We start from the raw sequence: 19,146 nt of genomic DNA on the forward strand, positions 1-19,146 counted from the left end.
CACAAAGAAGCTACCAGCACATAGCAAGCCTGTTTTAAAAAAAAAAAACAAAAACACCATTACTGAAAGCTATGATGGAAAGCGCTTTCAGAACTCCGCCTCCTCTCCCAACAGGCCCAAGATCTAACGGCAGACCAAGACATGACCTTGGAGGGCAGAGACAGCTTCCTGTCGTGGCTGTAGGCCACCACCTCTGAAGGAGGGAATGAGAAGTCTAACAGGTAATGGTTCCCATCACTTCCCTGTTCGTTTGAAGGCTATCCTCTTCATAGTAAATAGTATAAGGGCATATGGTACTTCTCACCTTACTTGGCAGGAAATTAAACACCTATCAATACTCTAATTCTAGATTTCCTTGTGATAGAATACCCCTCCCCTCCAACACAGGGTCTTGATACCGTCCCAAACTGGCCTCAAGTTCACAATCCTTCTGCCTCAGCCTCGTGAGGACTGGAATTATTGGAATGTACCACCACACCCAGCTAAAATGCCTTAAAATATTAAAGTTGTGAGTCAGACTTTAGTTCAAAATAATGGGATAAAAGTACCACAGGTTATTTGTACATCATTAAGGACTGAAAACTTAAGATGTATGGGTGAGAGGAGGGGTAACTGCTCAGTGGTATTGTACTTCAGTAATACTGGGCAAGGCATACTTAAATAGGTAGTACATTATGTATTTATTAAAGCCTATTTAATAAGCATTCACAGGACCAACCCTCCCCCTATCTATTGTAATGGAAAAGAATAACTGAAGAAGCCAGTTCTCTTAGGCTCCTTCCATCTAGTCAGGAATTAAGAGTTAAGCCAGCCAGGAGAAGTTACACTGTTCGATGCAATGTCTCCTCTCCCTCTAACTCAGCAGTCATGCCTAGGCCTTGCTGCAGACTAAAGCCTGTTTGTTAGGAGCAGGAAGACTGAAAATAAAAAGAAAATGGAAACAAAAACCCAACCCCAAAAACTCACCCAAGAATAAAAAATAAAAAAAAATAAAAAAGGAGGGCGGGAGTGGGGAGATGACCACAATTGCATTCCTCCTGACTGAATACATGTGTATACAACTCTAAATTTGAAATGGCAAACAAACCTTTAAACCAAAAAGATACATAAGCCAGTGACAGAGGCGCCTGTCTATACAAACCTAGCCCACGGGAGGCTACATCCGTGGCAATGAGAATGGGAGCCTTTCCAGAACGAAACTCTGTAAAGAAAACAAACAAAAACACACTATGAAAGCCAGGTTATGCAATCTCAAAGAAGACTTAGACTTGCAACCCTTCCCTCTGGTGAGTGTTGTTCATTTCTGAAGTATGTACTCTCCTCTCCCATTCACACAATGGCCTTGCCTTATGTATAGGACTACTACAGGGAAACATGCTAAGATAGGACCTCAGAGATGCCTTGAGGTCAAATCTGGTACAGCACCATTTTTCAATTCTATTTTTTTGTGAATAAAGCTTCCTGGCTATGTTTTCCTGTTCTGTCTTTGACTAGTTCTGGTAGAGCTCAGCCACTATTTGGTCTACAAAGCCAAAATGTTTACCCTGACATTTTGGGGAAATTCATTGAAAATGCCTCCTTTTAAAACTTACCATTAAGGACCCAGTCTCTTTCTGGTTGACTCTTGTCTCCATGGATACACATGGCAGGCCAACTGTCAAAAGAAAATTTAGAATGCTTTAAAAAAGGACAACGAGGGGCTGGGAAGGTGGCTCTGTGGTAGAGCGCTTGCCTTGCATGCCTGAGGCCCTGGGTTCGATTCCTCAGCACCACATAAGCAAAAAAGAAAAAAGCCGGAAGTGGCGCTATGGCTCAAGTGGTAGAGCGCTAGCCTTGAGCTGAAGAGCTGAGGGACAGCGCCCAGGCCCAGAGTTCAGGCCCCACGAATGGATCCAAAATAAATAAATAAAAAAGGACAACTAGCTAGGCGCTGGTGGCTCACACCTGTCATCCCAGCTACTCAGGAGGCTGGAACCTGAGGATCCTGGTTCAAAGCCAGCCCAGGCAAGAAAAGTCGGTGAGACTCTTATCTCTAATTAACCATCAGAAAACGGAAGTGGCACTGTGGCTCAAGTGTTTGAGCGCTTGCCTTGAGCTGAAGAGCTCAGGGACAACACCCAGGCCCAAGGTTCAAGGCCCATCACCCCATCACCAACAAAAATAATAAAGGAAAACTAAGCTATAAAAAGAACCTTTGTAACTAGAGGTAGGGCTCAAGTAGTAGAACACCTGTCTACAAAGTACAAAGCCTGGAGCTCAAAGACCCACACCACAAAAACAAAGGAATACGTTAACTAGCCCTTACTGGGAAGGGAATGCAATGCTATCCCCGTTTAGTTTTGGTACTCACCCGTCCCTGCGCATCCTGCGAGTGAGGTCATCACAGCGCCTCTTTGTCTCCACAAAGATTATTGTTTTGTTTTCCTTTTCAGCCATTATTTCCTCCATCAGTTGAATCAACCTGAAAATAAGACCGTCAATGCAGTCATCAGAGAAAAAAATCTCTCTGGATATTATATAGAGGATCACTGCAGTAACTCCCAAACATACATGCTTTGTATGGAAGTACATGCCTATAATCCCAGCACAGTATTTTACACATTACCTTTAAAACTTTGGGGAAAAAAAAAAAAAGACATAGCACTAAGCAACACTCTGATCTTAAAATACAAATGTAACCTTCCTAGAAGAAAAGAGGCACTGTAAAAAAAAAGCAAGGCTCTCCACCTGCTACAGATGCTCCACAACTTCAATGCTTCCCTCTAGGCCTCGCCCTCCCCCTACTCCTACTGTTTGCCACCCTTGGGCTTGAACTCAGGGCCTGGGTGTTCCCATTAGTTTTATTCAAGGCTGGTGCTCTACCACTTAAGCCAAGGTCCACTTCCAGTTTCCTGGTGATTAATTGGAGATAAAGGGCTGGGACTTTTCCTGCCTAGGTTGGCTTTGAACTGTGCCCCTGGCTTTAATTGCTTTTTTTTTTTTTGGGGGGGGGGGGGTCTGTTGTGGGGGTTGAACTTGGTCTTGGCGCTGTCCCTCAGGTCTTCAGCTCAAGGCTAACGCCCTACCACTTGAGGCACAGCTTTTTTCTGTTTATGTAGTACTGAGGAATTGAGCCCAGGGCCTCATGCATGTGAGGCAAGCACTCTACTACTAAGCCAACTTCCCAGCGCTTCAACTGCTTTTTAATTTTATGCCCAGGCCAGCCTTCGCTGTGATCCTTCTGCTTGCACTTTACTATTGAGTGAGGTGGAGTCTCAGGAACTATATTATGCCCAAAGTAGACTGCAATCACTGATCTCCACCTCCTAAGCAGCTAAGGTGACAGGTTTGAGCCACTGGTGCCCAGCTCCAACAATTTTTTTTTTTTAAGTTTCCAGGCCTCAAAAAAGGTACTGGTCAGCCAGGCGCCAGTGGCTCATGCCTAGCTACTTAGAAAGCTGAGATATGAGGATCACGGTTCAAAGCCAGCCCAGGCACGAAAGCCCCTGAGACTTATCTCCAATAAACCACTCAGAAAACCGCAAGTGGTACTGTGGCTCAAGCAGTAGAGTGCTTGCCTTGAGCTGAAGAGAGCAGGGACAGCGACCCAAGCCCAGAGCTCAAGCCCTACAACCGACCAAAAAAAAGTACTGGTCACCCAAGCCAGGTACAGTGACATATACTTTTACTTTCCCAATACTCAAAGAAGCTGTGGCAGCAAGATCACAAATTCAAGGCCAGCCTTTCCCAAGGAAGAAGAAGAAAAAAAAAAACTAAACTAAAATTTCAAGTATTACTAGGAAGGCTGAAGATTTATCAAAGGAGTGAAATCTAGCTGGGTGGCTCACACCTGTAATCCTAGCTACTCAGGAGGCTGAGATCTCAGGATGGAGGTTCAAAGCCAGCCCGGGCAGAAAGTAAGTCCATGAGACTCTTATCTCTAATTACCCACTCAGAAAACTGGAAGTGACGCTGTGGCTCAAGTGGTAGAGCGCTCACCTTGAGCTAGAGTGCAGGGACAGCGCCCAAGCCCAGAGTTCAAGCACCACAACTGACCAAAAAAAAAAAAAAAAGTACTAATAAAGAGTGAAATCTCTTCCGTACTTGTGGTCTTTTTCACTCTCCATACAGACATCCACGATCTGAAGGATGTTGTGGTTGGCACTCAGCTCCAGATTGCCCACGTTGATCTGGGTGTAGTCTCGGAGGAAGTCCTCAGCAAGTTGTCGCACTTCCTTTGGCCATGTTGCACTCCACATCAGTGTCTGCCGATCGGGCTATCATAAAAAGAAAGGCTTTCTTTTAGGCTAAGGATCTGGCTGACAGTCCAAATACATAAAGACAGCTAAGTATTAGCCTTCCATACCCTGATCTGATCAACAATTTTACGGATCTGGGGTTCGAAGCCCATATCAAGCATCCTGTCAGCCTCGTCCAGCACAAGGTAAGTACATCGGCGAAGGTTTGTCTTTCCCGACTCCAGAAAATCTATCAGTCTTCCAGGAGTAGCTATGCAGATCTCCACACCTATGAAGCAAAATCAAATCAAAGATCTATCCCTAGTGGACACACAGTCAATGCTACAGAGCAGTAACTGAATTTAACAACACAGTTCCGGTTCATGTACAACCATCAGGTCCTACTAAACCTTCCAGCGATGAGGTTCCTCTCCTAAAGACTAGATAGAATCTGAGCATTTCTAAGCTCCTGAAAACGCTTTATGCCCTCACAAGAACCCCACTATTTTGTTCAACTTCATTCACAGGAATTGGTAAGGTACATAAACTCACTACTCAAGACATTAATTTTTTGTGTGCGTGTCAGTCGTGGGGCTTGAACTCTGGGCCTGGGCGCTGTCCCTGAGCTCTTCAGCTCAAGGTGAGTGCTCTACCACTTGAGCCACAGTGCCACTTCCAAGACATTAATTTTTTATTACCTCTTTCCAGATCTCGAATCTGGGGACCTTTAGGCGCACCTCCATAAATGCATGTACTCTTCAACCTGGAACACTTGCCATAGTCATCAGCTACCTGCTGTACTTGCTGAGCAAGCTCTCTGGTGGGAGCCAGCACTAGACACTGCAGCAGGGAAAAAGACAACAAAAATCACTTAAGACACCCTCCCCCCAAAAAACCACTCTTCTATTCTTGGCCTGTTGCCTAATCTATGGATTTTCCAAAGTACATGATAGGGAGGGCACTGGAAGGGCAGGGAGTGTGGCAAATGACAGGATTCATCGTTTAGCATGGGGACGATACCAGCATTCTCAGTGGCCCGCTTCAAAGCCTTGAGCCTCTGCTGTCTACGTTGACTACACTGCACTATCTGCGCCCAACTACACACTTTCACAAAATGACTGAACGACTTTATTCCCACACAAAAACTATGGATAACTTATTAACAAGAAATGCAGATGGAAAAGTAAACAGCAGAGTTGGCATTCCTTGCTGAAATTCTTTGCTAGATACATTAGGCACAAACAAGCATATACTATCTAATATATCAGGATCGGCACCAAAAAGAAAAAAAAAAAAAGCAAGCAGTATTAAGTGATGGAGAACAAACCAAAAGTTAAAGTGTCTTAAAAGCTAGCGCTCTACACTTGAGCCATATCTCCACTTCTGGTTTTTTGGTGGCTAACTGGAGGTAAGTCTCATGGACTTCCCTGCCTGGACTGGAAAATTAAGATCTTAGCCTTGAGTAGCTAGGATTACAGTGTGCACTACTGATGCCCGGCTCAGTAGCCTGCCTCCCAGCCTGCCTGACTTTCCACAGGGCAGGAACCCCTGCCCATACCTCTGCATTCCCTCACAGCACCACTAAGCAACTGATAGCCCACAGGCACAGCTGGATTCAGCTGGGTGGTCAAAGCTTGTCCAGCATATAACATGGTTCTAACACGAGCTCAGTTGTAACACCACTTCCACCTATGGAGGATGGGCTTAAGAATGAAGTCAAGACAATATATATATATATAAAGCCTACTGCCCCACATGCAACCACCAGAAAGAACACTTACAATTGGGCCGTCTCCTCTTTCCAAGTATGGCTGGTGGTTAATATGAACAATTGCAGGCAGCAAATACTAGAGAGGAAGAACAACAATCTTACATCAAATTCTAGACCAATAATAATACCCAGACAGACTACTGCTGATATACAATGTAAATTTAAACATTTAAGTGCTCCAATATATTTGATAGTTAAAATGCCCACACTATTTGAACTACTTTTAAGAATTGGGAATGTATGTGATAGTAAGCTACTATACTGTCAAAGATTTTCAGCTGCTAATAATACCTACCGCCAATGTCTTGCCAGAGCCGGTTTGAGCAATGCCCACCATATCCCGGCCACTAAGAGCCAATGGAAATCCCTGGCACTGGATAGGAGTAGGTTCTGTGAAGTGCTGATCCATCAACACATCCATTACATATTCTACAAGAGAGGAAACATGTTACTTTCCCCCTGCATTCCGGGGATTGACAAGCCCTCCATCTTTTTTGTTTTGTTTTCAAGACAGTGTCTCTGCTTGTGCTGGCCTCACACTCCTGGATTCTTCCTGCCTCTGCCTCCCAAGTAGCTGGGTAAAGCATGGCTTCACTTCAGGTAGCTTTCTGAGGATTCACTAATTAATACACAAGAGAGCTCACTAACCACTATTTAAAAGTATCTAGGCTGGATGACAGCTGGATGTGGGTGGCTCATGCCTGTCACCCCAGCTACTCAGTAGGCTGACATCTGAGACTCATCTCTAATTCAATTAGCCACCAGAAAACCAGAAGTGGCACTGTGGTTCAAGTGGTAGAGTGCTAGCCTCTACAACTAGCCTCCCACAACGAGGGAGGGGGAGAGGGGAGGGGTCTGTGTCTAAAACACAGGCACATGACAATCACTTATTGCATGTCATTTCTTTTTTTTTGGGTCCGGTTGTGGGGTCTGAACTCTGGGCCTGGGCGCTGTCCCTCAGCTCTTCAGCTCAAGGCCAGCGTTCTACCACTTGAGCCAAGTGCCACTCCCGGCTTTTTCCTTTTTGCTTATGTGGTGCTGAGGAATCGAACCCAGGGCCTCAGGCATGCAAGGCAAGCGCTCTACCACTGAGCCACCTTCCCAGCTGCATGTTGTTTCTTTTTATGCTGATCCTAGTGCCTGGGCACTCAAGACAGGTGCTTGCTCTCTACCACTTAACCCACATCTCTACTTCCAGCCTTTTGGTGATTCACTGGAAGTAACTCTTATACTTTCCTCCCAAGCTGGCTTCCAATTTCAACCATCAGATCACAGTTTCCTAAGTAGCTAGGATTACAAGCATGAGCCACCGACATCCAGCTGTCAAATTCGTATTATATTCAACTAGAAAGCAATTTCATTCTGATGCTTTGTAGAAAGCAGAGGGAAAGCCTTAGAAGTTGAAAAACTAAGGGAAAATGTTTAAACTGGAGAACAGATGAGTATGAAAAGTAACCGAATCCCCTGTGAGCCAGGCATCAGTAACTTATGCTTGTAACCTAACTACTTCAGAGACTGAGATCTAGAGGAACAGTTTGAAGCCAGTCTGGGCAAACAAGTCTGTGAAGACTTCATTTCCCCAAACAGCAAGTAACCAGGCCAGAGGTGTGGCGCAAATGTTAGAATGCCAGTGAGCAAGCAAGCGGGGAGGCGCTGAGTTCAAAACCCAAGACCAGCAAAACAAAACGCCCCTCCACAACTCTTATGTGCCAACAGAGTTAACAGTAGTTTTTAATTTAACTGAAAACAGCAGGGCGCTGGTGGATCATACCTGTCATCCTAGCCACTCAGAAGATCTGAAGATCACAGTTTAAAGCCACAGTTTAAAGGCAGCAAAGTCCATGAGATTTGTATCTCCAATTAACCACCAGAAAACTGGAAGTGGTGCTGTGGCTCAAGTGGTAGAGCGCTTGTTTTTTTTGGGTCCGGTCGTGGGGCCTGAACTCTGGGACTGGGCACTGTCCTTCAGCTCTTCAGCTCAAGGCTAGCGCTCTAGCACTTGAGGCACAGCGCCACTTCCAGCTTTTTTCTTTTTGGAGTGCTTGTTTTGAGCTGAAGAGCTCAGGGACAGCGTCCAAGCCCAGAGCTCAAGCCCCATGACCGACAAAAACAGAACAAAAAACCCTGAATCCATTACATAAATTACTGTCTTTATAAGAAAGGTTTCTATTTAATATTTCAACAAAATCCTGAGCCTGTCCAAACCTTGAGAAACTATCATGTTTATTGCTCAACTAAATTTAACAACTATTAACAACCAAACTGAACTCCTCTGGACTGAAAGGTACTTACGTGGGAAATTAGCATGATGAAAGGCAAAGACAGGTTTAGGACAAACATCTCCACCTCTCACTGTAATCTCCTTCTTTCGGCGTAGCTCATCAACCTCATACTACAGAAAAAGATGAAGTAAGCTAAGTTAGTAGAAGGGTCTTGGTTTATATTCAAAACTTGCTTCCAGGCATGGTGAGGTTCAAGTGACAGAGCATCTACCTACCAAAGGTGAGGTCCTGATTTTAAACCCTAGTACCCTAACAGCATACTTCATGTTCCAAGTCAGAACACCTATTCTATCATCCCATTAACTAAGATGTAGATGATTAAGGGTTCCATCTTGTACAAGAGGAAAAAAGTAAGTCACTTGTATATAAGATCAGAACTAGAAGAGGGAGAAAATGTGGGGCTTGGGTCCAAGTTACTATCAGCATTTCGTTATTTTTCTGAACAAGCAAATAGTTCTTAAGTAGAATCCTCAAAATGAGGTTTAAAAACATACCAATTTTTCACTTTTACTTCATAAGTAAACTTTTAAAAAGGTAATTAAGCTTCAGAGATGTGAAGGCCTGAACTATGTAATAGAAAGTTTAAAATCCTGTATGACAAACACAGCAAGAAGCACAATCCGTCCGGAAAAGTAAGACAGTGTGTGCAGTTCACGCCAGTCTCTCCAAGGGGTCTTCTGAAGACTAGGACGGCAGTATACAATCAGCTCTGGCCACTGATTAATGGTATTAAACATAAATGCTGGTATTAAACATAAATACGAGTGCATGCGTGCGTGTGCAAGTGCACCCCCACACTTACTGGAGTGAGCCTGGCCACTTCTGGATGTTCTACATAGAAGTTCTTCTCAAACTTGGGAAGCTCACTCAGATCCCACTTCTTCTTACGTAAGCGCTCCCCAGGGTTACCAAATTTCTTCGGGGGAAGGCCACCACCACCTCTTGCTCCAAATCTAAACAGGAAAAATATTTCAGTTCGTGACTTTTTTTGGGGTGGGGGGAGGGAGAGGTATTAGGGTGGAACTCAGGGCAAAGAAGATGCTCCACCACTTGAGCCACTCTACCAGTCCCTGTCTGCATTAGTTATTTTTGTCTGATACCAGGGCTTGAACACAGGCCCTGATGCTTGTTTGGCTGCTGACTACCACTTGAGCCATAACTCTAGCCCAGCTCTTTACTGGCTTTTTTGAAGAGACTCTCACAGACTGGCTTCAAACAAGGGATCCTCAGATCTCAGCCTCCTCAGTAAGAGGATTACAGGTATGAGCCATCAACACTGAGCTGCATTATTTTGTGTAGGTACACCAGTACTGGGGAACACTGAGCTACATTGTTTGTGTAGATACACCAGTACTGGGGAACTTGAACTCAAGGTCTAGATGCTGTCCTTTACTTAGGCTTTTACTCAAAGCGAATGATCTACCATTTGAGCCACAGCTAAACTCCAGGCTTTTCGTTGATTAACTGGAGATAAGACTCTCGTGGTGGCTAGGAATGTGGCTTTGAGGTAGAGTGATTGCGTAGCATGAATGAAGCCCTGGGCTCAATCCCTCAGTACCACAGAAAAGGCTGGAAGTGGTAGAGCAAAAAAAACTCAGCCCCTGGACTGGCACCACACACACACAAAAAGTCTCATGGACTTTTCCACCCAGGTTAGCTTCAGACCATGACCCTTAGATCCCAGCCTCCTAAGTAGCCACTGGCACCAGACTAAATCTTTTTTTGTTGTTGTTTTTGTCAGTTGTGGGGTTTTAACTCTGGGCTTGGGCAGGGTCCCTGAGGAATTCAGCTCAAGGAGAGTGCTCTACCACTTGAGCCACAGCACCACTTCTGGTTTTCTGGTAGTTTATTGGAGATACAAGTGTCAGGGCCTTTGTTGCCCAGGCCGGCTTTGAACCGTGTTCTTCAGATCTCAGCCTCCTGATTAGCTGGATTACAGGTGTGAACCACTGGTTCCTGGTTCTGAAACAGCATCTCACTTTATGCTAAGGCTAGCCTGGACCATAATCCTATTTGTGCTTCCTTCTGTTGCTAGGATGACAGGTGAGTGCCATGGTGCCCAGCCACAGTTTGCAACAATAGTCTCAAGAACTTCTGTGCCCTGGGTAGCTTCAAGCTGGCTTCCCCACCTCTGCCTTCCAGGTGATAGGACCACAAGCTTAAAATACCTTGCCCAGTTCTGTCAGTAGTTTCAAAAAGATGCGGGGCTGGGAAGGTGGCTCAGTGGTAGAGCGCTTGCCTTGCATGCCTGAGGCCCTGGGTTCGATTCCTCAGCACCACATAAGCAAAAAGAAAAAAGCCGGGAGTGGCGCTGTGGCTCAAGTGGTAGAGCGCTAGCCTTGAGCTGAAGAGCTGAGGGACAGCGCCCAGGCCCAGAGTTCAGGCCCCAAGACCGGACCCCCCCTCCCAAAAAAAGATGCACCTTGTATGCCACAAAAAGCATGAATACAATGGACAACTAGGACAGAGAAAGAGATACATTTTTGTCCTTAGAGACCATGGGGATTTGATCAGACTCTGGATCCAGACAAGATTTTCTTACTCTACCACTTGCTGTACTATCTTTAATTTCTCTAAACTTGTTTCCAACAGAGTAGAACAATACTTTTTTTTTTTGGGGGGGGGTGGAGGATTGGGGGGACATACTACTTTTTGAATTCAAGCCTTGTTCTTGCTAGGCAGGTGCTCTACTACTGAGCCACACTTACCCATTTTGATACTATTTCCCAAACAGGGCCTAGTATTTTTGCATGGACTAGCTGCTCTTCCATTTCAGATAGGGTCTCACTCTTGCCAAGGACCACTATCCCTACCAATGCTTCTAGGTAAGCAGGTAGGGATTAGAGATGTGTACCACACCATGTCTAGTTTATCTGCTGAATTGGGGGGGGGGGGGGGGGGGGGGAGGGTGTCTTGCTCACTTTTTAACCAGGGTGGCCTCCAATCGTTTGTTCTGAGGCAAACAGCATCGATTTATAGAAGAATCCATCAATACACCTTATCAACAGATTCTTAAAAAAAAACCAACCTTTTGGGGCTGGGAAGGTGGCTCAGTGGTAGAGCGCTTGCCTTGCATGCATGAGGCCCTCGGTTCGATTCCTCAGCACCACATAAGCAAAAAGAAAAAAGCCGAAAGTGGTGCTGTGGCTCAAATGGTATAGCGCTAGCCTTGAGCTGAAGAGCTGAGGGACAGCGCCCAGGCCCAGAGTTCAGGCCCCACGACCAGTCCCAAAAAATAAGAAATTAGAGCTATTTTTTCATTTAAGAATCTAAAGATGTTTTTCATTTCCTTATACTAATCTGTCAGTAAAGTACGGAGATTTGCTTGGTAAATTACACAGGACCTTTTTCATTCCATTTCCTAACACTTTATTGAATTTGTTTTTCCTGTTCTTGCTGTTATTATCTTGTAGAAATTTTAGCACTGGTTAGAGTTTCAATTTCCTATGAATCAAAGTATTAGAATGTCCAGACCAGATAGTTATTTCTTTAAATACAAGCATACTAAGTGTTACAGCAGGAAATTTTATTGGGATCACTCACAAGGTACTCTGTGGCTGAAGCGGTAAGTGAAATTAATATTACTAAGTGAAATTAATTAATTAATTAATGCATGAAGCGTTTAGCATAGATAGGGGTATAGGCAGGCCATTATCTTTTACTTGTTCACAGGCCACACAGAACAAAGGCCACTTGGGTCAGCCACTCTATCTCACTTGCAGATGAAGCAGTTAACACAATTCTTCAGGAACCACTCTGTCTTGTAAACAAGAAAATGAAAGCCCCAAATCTTTATCTCGCTTATATAAATGTATGTGGTTCCTAAGTATTATTTCTGTTGCTTCTGCTGTATTCTAGTGTAACTCAGACCTTAAGGTAACAATGTAGATGAAACTATGTAATATTAAGATTTCTGTTAAGGTTTAAAGTTTTCCTTTCCTCCTGCCCAAGGCATACTACTTTACGCTAGGAGATAACATGCAATACTGTCGGTTCACAGCTTCTATCTGCTAGCATTAACAGTGAAATTGGGCTATGCAATAAACCTGATTTTAAGACTTGGAGATTCACATATTAGCATGTAAAATTGTACTAATTTATAAGTACACATCATTTTCTCTTTTTACAGTAATATTTCAATTCAGCACTGTAGCACTGCCAAGACTGAAACCATAGTAACTCAAATCCAAAGGAAAATTCAGGTGAAGACAGAATTAAGGCAGCCTTCAGGAGAAAGAATGCCTTTTGAAGCTTTTTGTAAAAATGTTTCTTGTGCCTACTGGCACATAGTTATAGTACTTGCACTGGGAAATGTAGTAAAATGGTGTTGTGTGTGTTGGTCCTGGGGTTTTAACTCAGGGCCTGGACACTCTACCCTTTGGGCCACAGCTCCATTTCCAGCTTTTTGGTGGTTACTGGGGGATAAACGGGCTCACCGATTTTTCTTTCTGGCCTGGTTTCTAACCAGGATCCTCTTAAGTCTCAGCCTCCTGAGTAGCTAGGTTTATAGGCATGAGCTACCAGTGCCCAGCTTGGGTTTTTGGGAGACCGAATCTTGCTTCAATCTTACAATATTCCCGTCGTCTTTGCCTTTCCAGTGCTGGGGTTATAGACACGGGACACCATGTTGGGCAACTAGAAATAACCTTAAATGATTTCATTCTAGACAACTTTCTTAAGAAAAAAAAAAGTCTTATTTAGAGTTATCCAAATGGATCCAAAACCTTCTCACAATTTAGACATCTGGGTTGTTTCAATGTCCTGTTTTCAGGAACTAGGCTGGCGTATTTTTCTGGACATGATCTGGGACAAACGTGGGATTTCTCTAGGATGTATGTCTTTAAGAGTATCACAGAGTTATTTTCAACTTTACACGTTTTTTGAGTAATTATATTGCTATTCACTTAGGTGGTGTGGTATTTGTATTTCAACAACAACAAAGTCTGGGGCGATCATTAATACCTCCTACACCAAGACCTATCTAACAGTTACCTAATTCCTGAGAACCCAGCCCAGTGAAGCATTGCTCGCTCCTTCAGAGGAGCACTTTTAACGAAAATGAAAGGATCTTGCCTAAAGTGTTACAGATACTGAAATCTGAAGCGGAGGGCGGGTGGCTCACGCCTATCACCCGAGCTACGCAGGAGGCCCCGACCTGAGGATTGCAGTTCAAAGCCAGCCAGTGTAGGAAACTCTGAGATTCTTCTTCAAGGGGCAGAGCGCGAGCCTTAATCGAAAAAGCGGAGACAGGGCCCAGGCCTTGACTTCAAGCAAAAACAACAAAAAAGAAAACAGAAACCGGAATCTCGGTTTCTGAAAGGCCTGCAGGTTTAACACCGCCTCCTTTCTCGAATCTTCCAATCCTGCCGGGGTAAGCCGGGCATTTCATAAGAATACTTCCTCGCTAAGGCGAGAAGTTAATGCTGCAGTAAACTGGGGGCGGGGAGGAGGAGAAAGGGCCGACCCCGACATTAAATCCCGACCCGGGGCCCGGCTCTCCCCTCCCCGCGCCATCCCACCGCTCTGCATTCCACCGCGAGTCCGCGGCCTTCGAACGCGAGCAAAACCCACGCCGCCGGCCCCGGGCCCGTTGGCGGCGCCTTGGGCCCCCGGGCCACGTCGCGCGGGGCCTTTGTCGGCTGAACCGAGAACACGGCGTTTCGTCCCGGTGAGGGCGGAGGCCCGCACAGGTCGGGGGACCGGCCCGCCGCCGCCGCCGCCCGGCCCCCCGCTCCTCGCCCGGCCCCAGGCGGGGCCCCGGCCGCGGGCCCGCGCAGCCGGCCGCCATTGTGCCTCGGGCGCCCGTAGCCCGCGCGGCCTCCCCCGACTCCCGCCGTCTTACCCGCCACGATCTCGATCTCGGTCCCGGTCCCCAAAGCCGCCTCCGCGCATGGTCCCAAACGGATAGAGATCGGGGAGCGGGGCACGGATGGCCGGGCTCGGAAGGGCCTGCGGTTCCGGCCGGGTGACGACCGATGGCGGCGGCGCCTCCGCTGTTGGGGCGGCGGCAGGCGCGGCGCTCTCTCGCTCCGACGCGCTGTCTCCCGTCGCAGACGCCACCGTCGCCGCCTCTCTCGTCGGAGACGGGAGCAAAACACAGAGAATCGGGGTTATAAAGACGGTGGGTAGGTCTGGATACGCTCAAACCGGGCAGGGCCTCGGTCTAGGCGTCTCCTTCCTTCCCAGCGACTGCACAAAATGGCGGCCGCCGCGGAGACTGCTCCAAATTAACGCTACGCACGGCGGGGACGGTACGTAAACAGCGTCTCGGAATAGCCCGAGGGCTCCGCTGGGTGCTACGGAAATTCTTGGAAGCGATTTACGTCAGTGTCGGAGACGGGTGCGTTTTGCTATCGGCGTAAGAAAAACAAAGTACGTAAGAGGCGTAGAATTCTCGCGCCGCCTGAAGTCGAACGTGGGGGTGGGGCGAGGGGCCAGCCCCTCCTCCCCTCGTGCGACGTAACATTCTTTAGTCGTTAGTCGGCCCACTATTGCGGAGCTGCGCAGTGTGCGTAGCGCATTCTGTTTGGAGAATAGAGGATTTGGCCGGATTCCGACGGCGGGACGCAACGTGAAGCCGCCGTACGGGGGATTGCTCTGCGGGAACAATGACTCTGCTCGCGTTGCTGTCGTTAAACTTGAGCGTCCTCAGGCTTGGGCCAGGCCTCTTCGGGAGCCTTGGCGGCCCTGTGGTCCCACCGTCCCCGGCCGCCGAGACAGGCCTCGCGCCTGGGAGCCATTTCTGCCGGCTTCCTTCCGCCCCGCCGCCGCCGGCAGCCATGATAGATGCGCCGGGTTTCCTCCGCCGCCGCCGCCATTAAGCGGTGTGGCCTGGAGCCGTGGTCGCCGGCCGTGCTCTCTTGGCGGGGCGGTGCAGCGCCAGACCCGGCTCTGCGCCCCGCGCCCGGCGCCCAGGCCCGCTGCCCACGCTGTCCGCGGCCTTTCCCTTCCAATGCACCTGCAAGTCTCCTGGCCTGGCCACGCAGCACCCCGGCATCGTGCCCCCCACCCCGGTCCTTGAAGCCTGCGCTTCCCAAGGCCTGGTTTTTGCAGTCGGAGGAAGGAGGAGAGAGATGGGGGCCGCCGGTGCGGGCGTCGGCTCCCGCACGTGCCGCTTGGGCCACAGCGGGTTCCTCCTCCAGCGGGTTTGCCAGGGTGATGGTCGGTCCTTGAACCAGTGTTGATGTTGAATGACACAATGGTGTGCAAATGCTTCCTGTGCTTCTCAAATTAGACCTCAGGCTAAAGTCCAGCAGTCCCATGTTAGATCTGACCACCAGCCTCCCATGTGCCAGGTAGAGAGACCTGATGAAGGGCAGCAAAAAGAGATTTATTTCACGGCAGCAGTGAGAAGACAGCACTGCAGTACACCTTCAGCCAGCTTTAGGAGCACCGATAATTGGCCTTAGGTTAAATAGAATTGGAGGCAGAGAATGAGAAAGGTTTATATAGTTTAAAACAGTCCCTAGCCGGGCACCCATGGCTCATGCCTGTAATCCTAGCTACTCAGGAGGCTGAGATCTGAGGATCAAGGTTCAAAGCCAGCCCGAGCAGGAAAGTCTGTGAGATTCTTATCTCTAATAAACCACTAGAAAACCGAAGAGGTGCTGTGGCTCAAGCGGTAGAGGCTCGTCTTGAGCTGAAGAGCTGCTGCGCCCAGGCCCAGAGTTCACGACGGACCAAAACAAACAAAACAGTCCCAGGTCAAGGATGTGACCTGGTTGACCATTAGCCCAGTCTCTGGGGCCCAGTGGGTAGTTTACCTGTTAACTGTTTTAAGATGATAAGAAGGTATTGCTAGCCAGGCACCTGTAGATTATGCTTGTAATCCTACTCAGGAAGCTGGAATCTAAAGATCATGGCTCAAAGCCAGGAAGGGTAAGAAGGTCCTGGCTGGGCAAGACTGGTCTCTGGTTATGAGCAAAGAAGCAGAAGTGGAGCTATGGCTCAAGGGATATAGCACACACTTTGGCTCGCTTTTTTTTTTTTTTTTTTTTGCTGGTCATGGGGCTTGAACTCAGGGCCTGGGCGCTGTCCCTCAGGTCTTCAGCTCAAGGCTAGCACTCTACCATTTGAGCCACAGCACCACTTCGGGCTTTTTCTGCTTATGTGGTGCTGAGGAATCGAACCCAGGCCTCATGCATGTAAGGCAAGCGCTCTACCACTGAGCTATCTTCCCAGCCCCTTGTTGTTGTTGTCGTTTTTCCTTTTTAAGGAAAAACAGGAGCCAGATGCTAGCAGCTCATGCCTGTAATCCTAGCTACTCAGGATGCTGGGATCTGAGGATCACAGTTCCAAGCCAACCCAGGCAGGAAATTCCACGATCTCCAACCAGGGATAGGAATGTGGCTTAGGGGTCGAGTGTTTGCCTTGCATGCATGAAACCCTGGGTTCGATTCCTTAGTACCACATAAACAGAAAAGGTTGGAAGTGGCACACTCAAGTGGTAGAGTGCTAAGGTTGAGGAAAAAGAAGCTCAGGGACGGTGCTTGGTATAACAGGCACCATCTTGATGGATGATATAGTATTGGGTTTGACAGGCACCATCTTGTCTTCATGGTGGAGGCAGGGAAATCCCACTTCCCAAGGGATGGGCATGCTTGAATTTCTAGAGGTAGGGGCAGGGACTTGGATAATAGGTTAGTTACTGGACCTGCCAGATATATATATATATATATATATATATTTTTTTTTTTTTTTTGGTTCCGGTCATGGGTCCTGAACTCTGGGCCTGGGCGCTGTCCCTCAGCTCTTCAGCTCAAGGCTAGCGCTCTACCACTTGAGCCACAGCGCCACTTCTGGCTTTTTTTCTTTTTGCTTATGTAGTGCTGAGGAATCGAACCCAGGGCCTCAGGCATGCAAGGTAAGTGCTCTACCACTGAGCCACCTTCCCAGCCCATGGTTATATATTTTTTAATAGTCTTTTATTGTTTGCCTGGGGTGACCTGGACTGCAATCTTCTTATTTATCTTTCTTGAATAACTGGAATGACAAGTGGGTGCCAGTGTACTAAGCTTTTTTTTTTAAATTGGTTGAAGTTGAGTTTGTCTGAGCTGCACTGAATTATTGATCATCTCTTGCTTCCCAAGTGGCTAGCATTATAGGCATGAGCCACCATGCCCACCTCACATTCATGATACATTTCCAACCCAAAGATGAACAGTTAGTTTTGTAAGTCAGGTAATGAGTACATTTTTTTTTTGGACAATGTCACTCCTTCCCTAAAAATGGTAGAGTTCTACATTTGAGCAGAAATCTCAGGGGGAGTGCCCAGACCCTGAGTTCAAGTCCCAGAACCTACACCAACCTGATACTGACAGTTGAGTTCTAATATTCACTGTGTTCCATGTATTTGCTATGAGTTTTCATTGCTTTAACTTCATCTGTAAGTGAAATAATAGAACCTCATTGGGATGTGGAAAAGATGACCTCTGAAACACCAGAGAGGTGCGTAGTGCATAATATGCATCGGATATGAGTTGTGTTCACTTTTCACTTTATGTGTGAAAGCTAACCCTCAGGTTAAATAGCTGGTCCAGGACCTCTCAATGGGCAAATGGCGTGTTTAGTACTCAGATGCAGATTCCTGGCAAGGCTCTGACTTAAAACTATGGACATTGTGATGGATAGTGTCTTATGGAGGGGTGTCCTGTACTTTGTAAAGATGTTGACCAACATCATTTTTTCTTTTGTCAGTTGTGGGGCTTGAACTCTGGGCATGGATGCTATCCTCGAGCTCTTCAGCTTAAGGCAAGGCACTCTACCACTTGAGCCACACAGCCACTTCCAGTTTTCTGTTGGTTAATTGGAGAGAAGAACCTCATGGACCTTCTTGTCCTGGCTGGCTTTGAACCGCAATCCTCAGATCTCAACCTCTGAGTAGCTAGAATTATAGGTGTGAACTGCTGGTGCCCTGCTATCCTTGTTCTTAACTATTAGATGCCAGGAGATCTCCCTCCTTACCCAGGTCATGACAACAAAAATGTCTCCAGATACTGCCTGATGTCTCTGGGGGCACCTTCCTATGGGATCAGAGAACCACATTTGTTCTTTCCACTGTCATGTTTGTGTATAGTTTGTCTTCTCAGACCTCTACCTGAGCCAATAATATCATTGCCATTTTCATGTTTTTTGTGGGTTACAAAGCAGTAAAATTTATACTCAAGACTCAGACAACTTTCAAACAGATACTTTTTTTTTGTAGTTTACAAAGCAGTAAAATTTATACTCAAGACTCAGAGAACTTTGAAACACAGAATGTTTTTGTTCAGATTTTAAAGTCTTCAGTTTCATTTTGCAGCGATTTATGCTGCAAGCCACCTAAGTTCTACACATACATTCGATCAAGTTTTTACCACTCTGAAATTTTCATCAAGCTCACCCCGCCAGGTGCTTTCCCACTTGGCCAGTATGGAAGTTTCCTGCTTAAAAAACTTCAGTGACTCCCAAAGACCTGGAGAGTTAGTTTAACCCCACAGTCTGACATTGTGGGCCTTCTAACATCCCTCTCTCTCCCCTCTGCTTCAGTAGCTTGCCTCCCTTCTCTATTCCTCACCCACACTTTTAAATTTTGCCAACTTCAGTGATTTTGGTTAACCCTCTCTCTATGCATAAGAATAGATTTGACTTGGGGCTGGAGGTGGAGCTCCGTGCATGTGCAAGGAAGGCCCTGGGTTCAATCCCCAGAAACCCCCACAGCCGTCACACACTGACTCTCAAGTCTCACTTCTGGCCTCTTGGAGACTTAGCAAAGAGATCTGTGCTTTGGCACTGATAGGCACTAATCACTTCCCACCTGAAAAGCAGATTCCTCCCCTTGACACACAGCACACAAAACCCAGAGACAAGAGGTGCAGACGACACAGCTCACTGGGGG

At 46.9% G+C, this 19,146-nt stretch overlaps 2 protein-coding genes across 2 annotated transcripts in view; both read right to left on the bottom strand.

Annotated features, from left to right (window-relative positions):
• The window catches only part of Ddx17 (DEAD-box helicase 17), a 21,011-nt gene extending 6,517 nt beyond the window's left edge, over positions 1-14,494 (bottom strand). Inside the window, exons 1-11 of the mRNA XM_042693135.1 lie at positions 14,113-14,494; positions 9,073-9,223; positions 8,281-8,380; positions 6,284-6,417; positions 5,999-6,064; positions 4,916-5,057; positions 4,346-4,506; positions 4,084-4,256; positions 2,351-2,461; positions 1,593-1,654; positions 1,142-1,201 (exon numbers count right to left, since the gene is read on the bottom strand). Of these exons, the coding sequence (XP_042549069.1) occupies positions 1,142-1,201; positions 1,593-1,654; positions 2,351-2,461; positions 4,084-4,256; positions 4,346-4,506; positions 4,916-5,057; positions 5,999-6,064; positions 6,284-6,417; positions 8,281-8,380; positions 9,073-9,223; positions 14,113-14,162 (1,210 nt within the window). The 5' untranslated portion in view covers positions 14,163-14,494. The remainder of the gene's footprint in view (positions 1-1,141; positions 1,202-1,592; positions 1,655-2,350; positions 2,462-4,083; positions 4,257-4,345; positions 4,507-4,915; positions 5,058-5,998; positions 6,065-6,283; positions 6,418-8,280; positions 8,381-9,072; positions 9,224-14,112) is intronic.
• The window catches only part of Josd1 (Josephin domain containing 1), a 312,495-nt gene that overhangs the window by 175,157 nt on the left and 118,192 nt on the right, over positions 1-19,146 (bottom strand). The window lies entirely within an intron of this gene.

Source organism: Dipodomys spectabilis, unplaced genomic scaffold (assembly GCF_019054845.1).
Source record: "Dipodomys spectabilis isolate Male_0828 unplaced genomic scaffold, ASM1905484v1 ptg000163l, whole genome shotgun sequence".
NCBI classification, from domain to species: Eukaryota; Metazoa; Chordata; class Mammalia; order Rodentia; family Heteromyidae; genus Dipodomys; species Dipodomys spectabilis.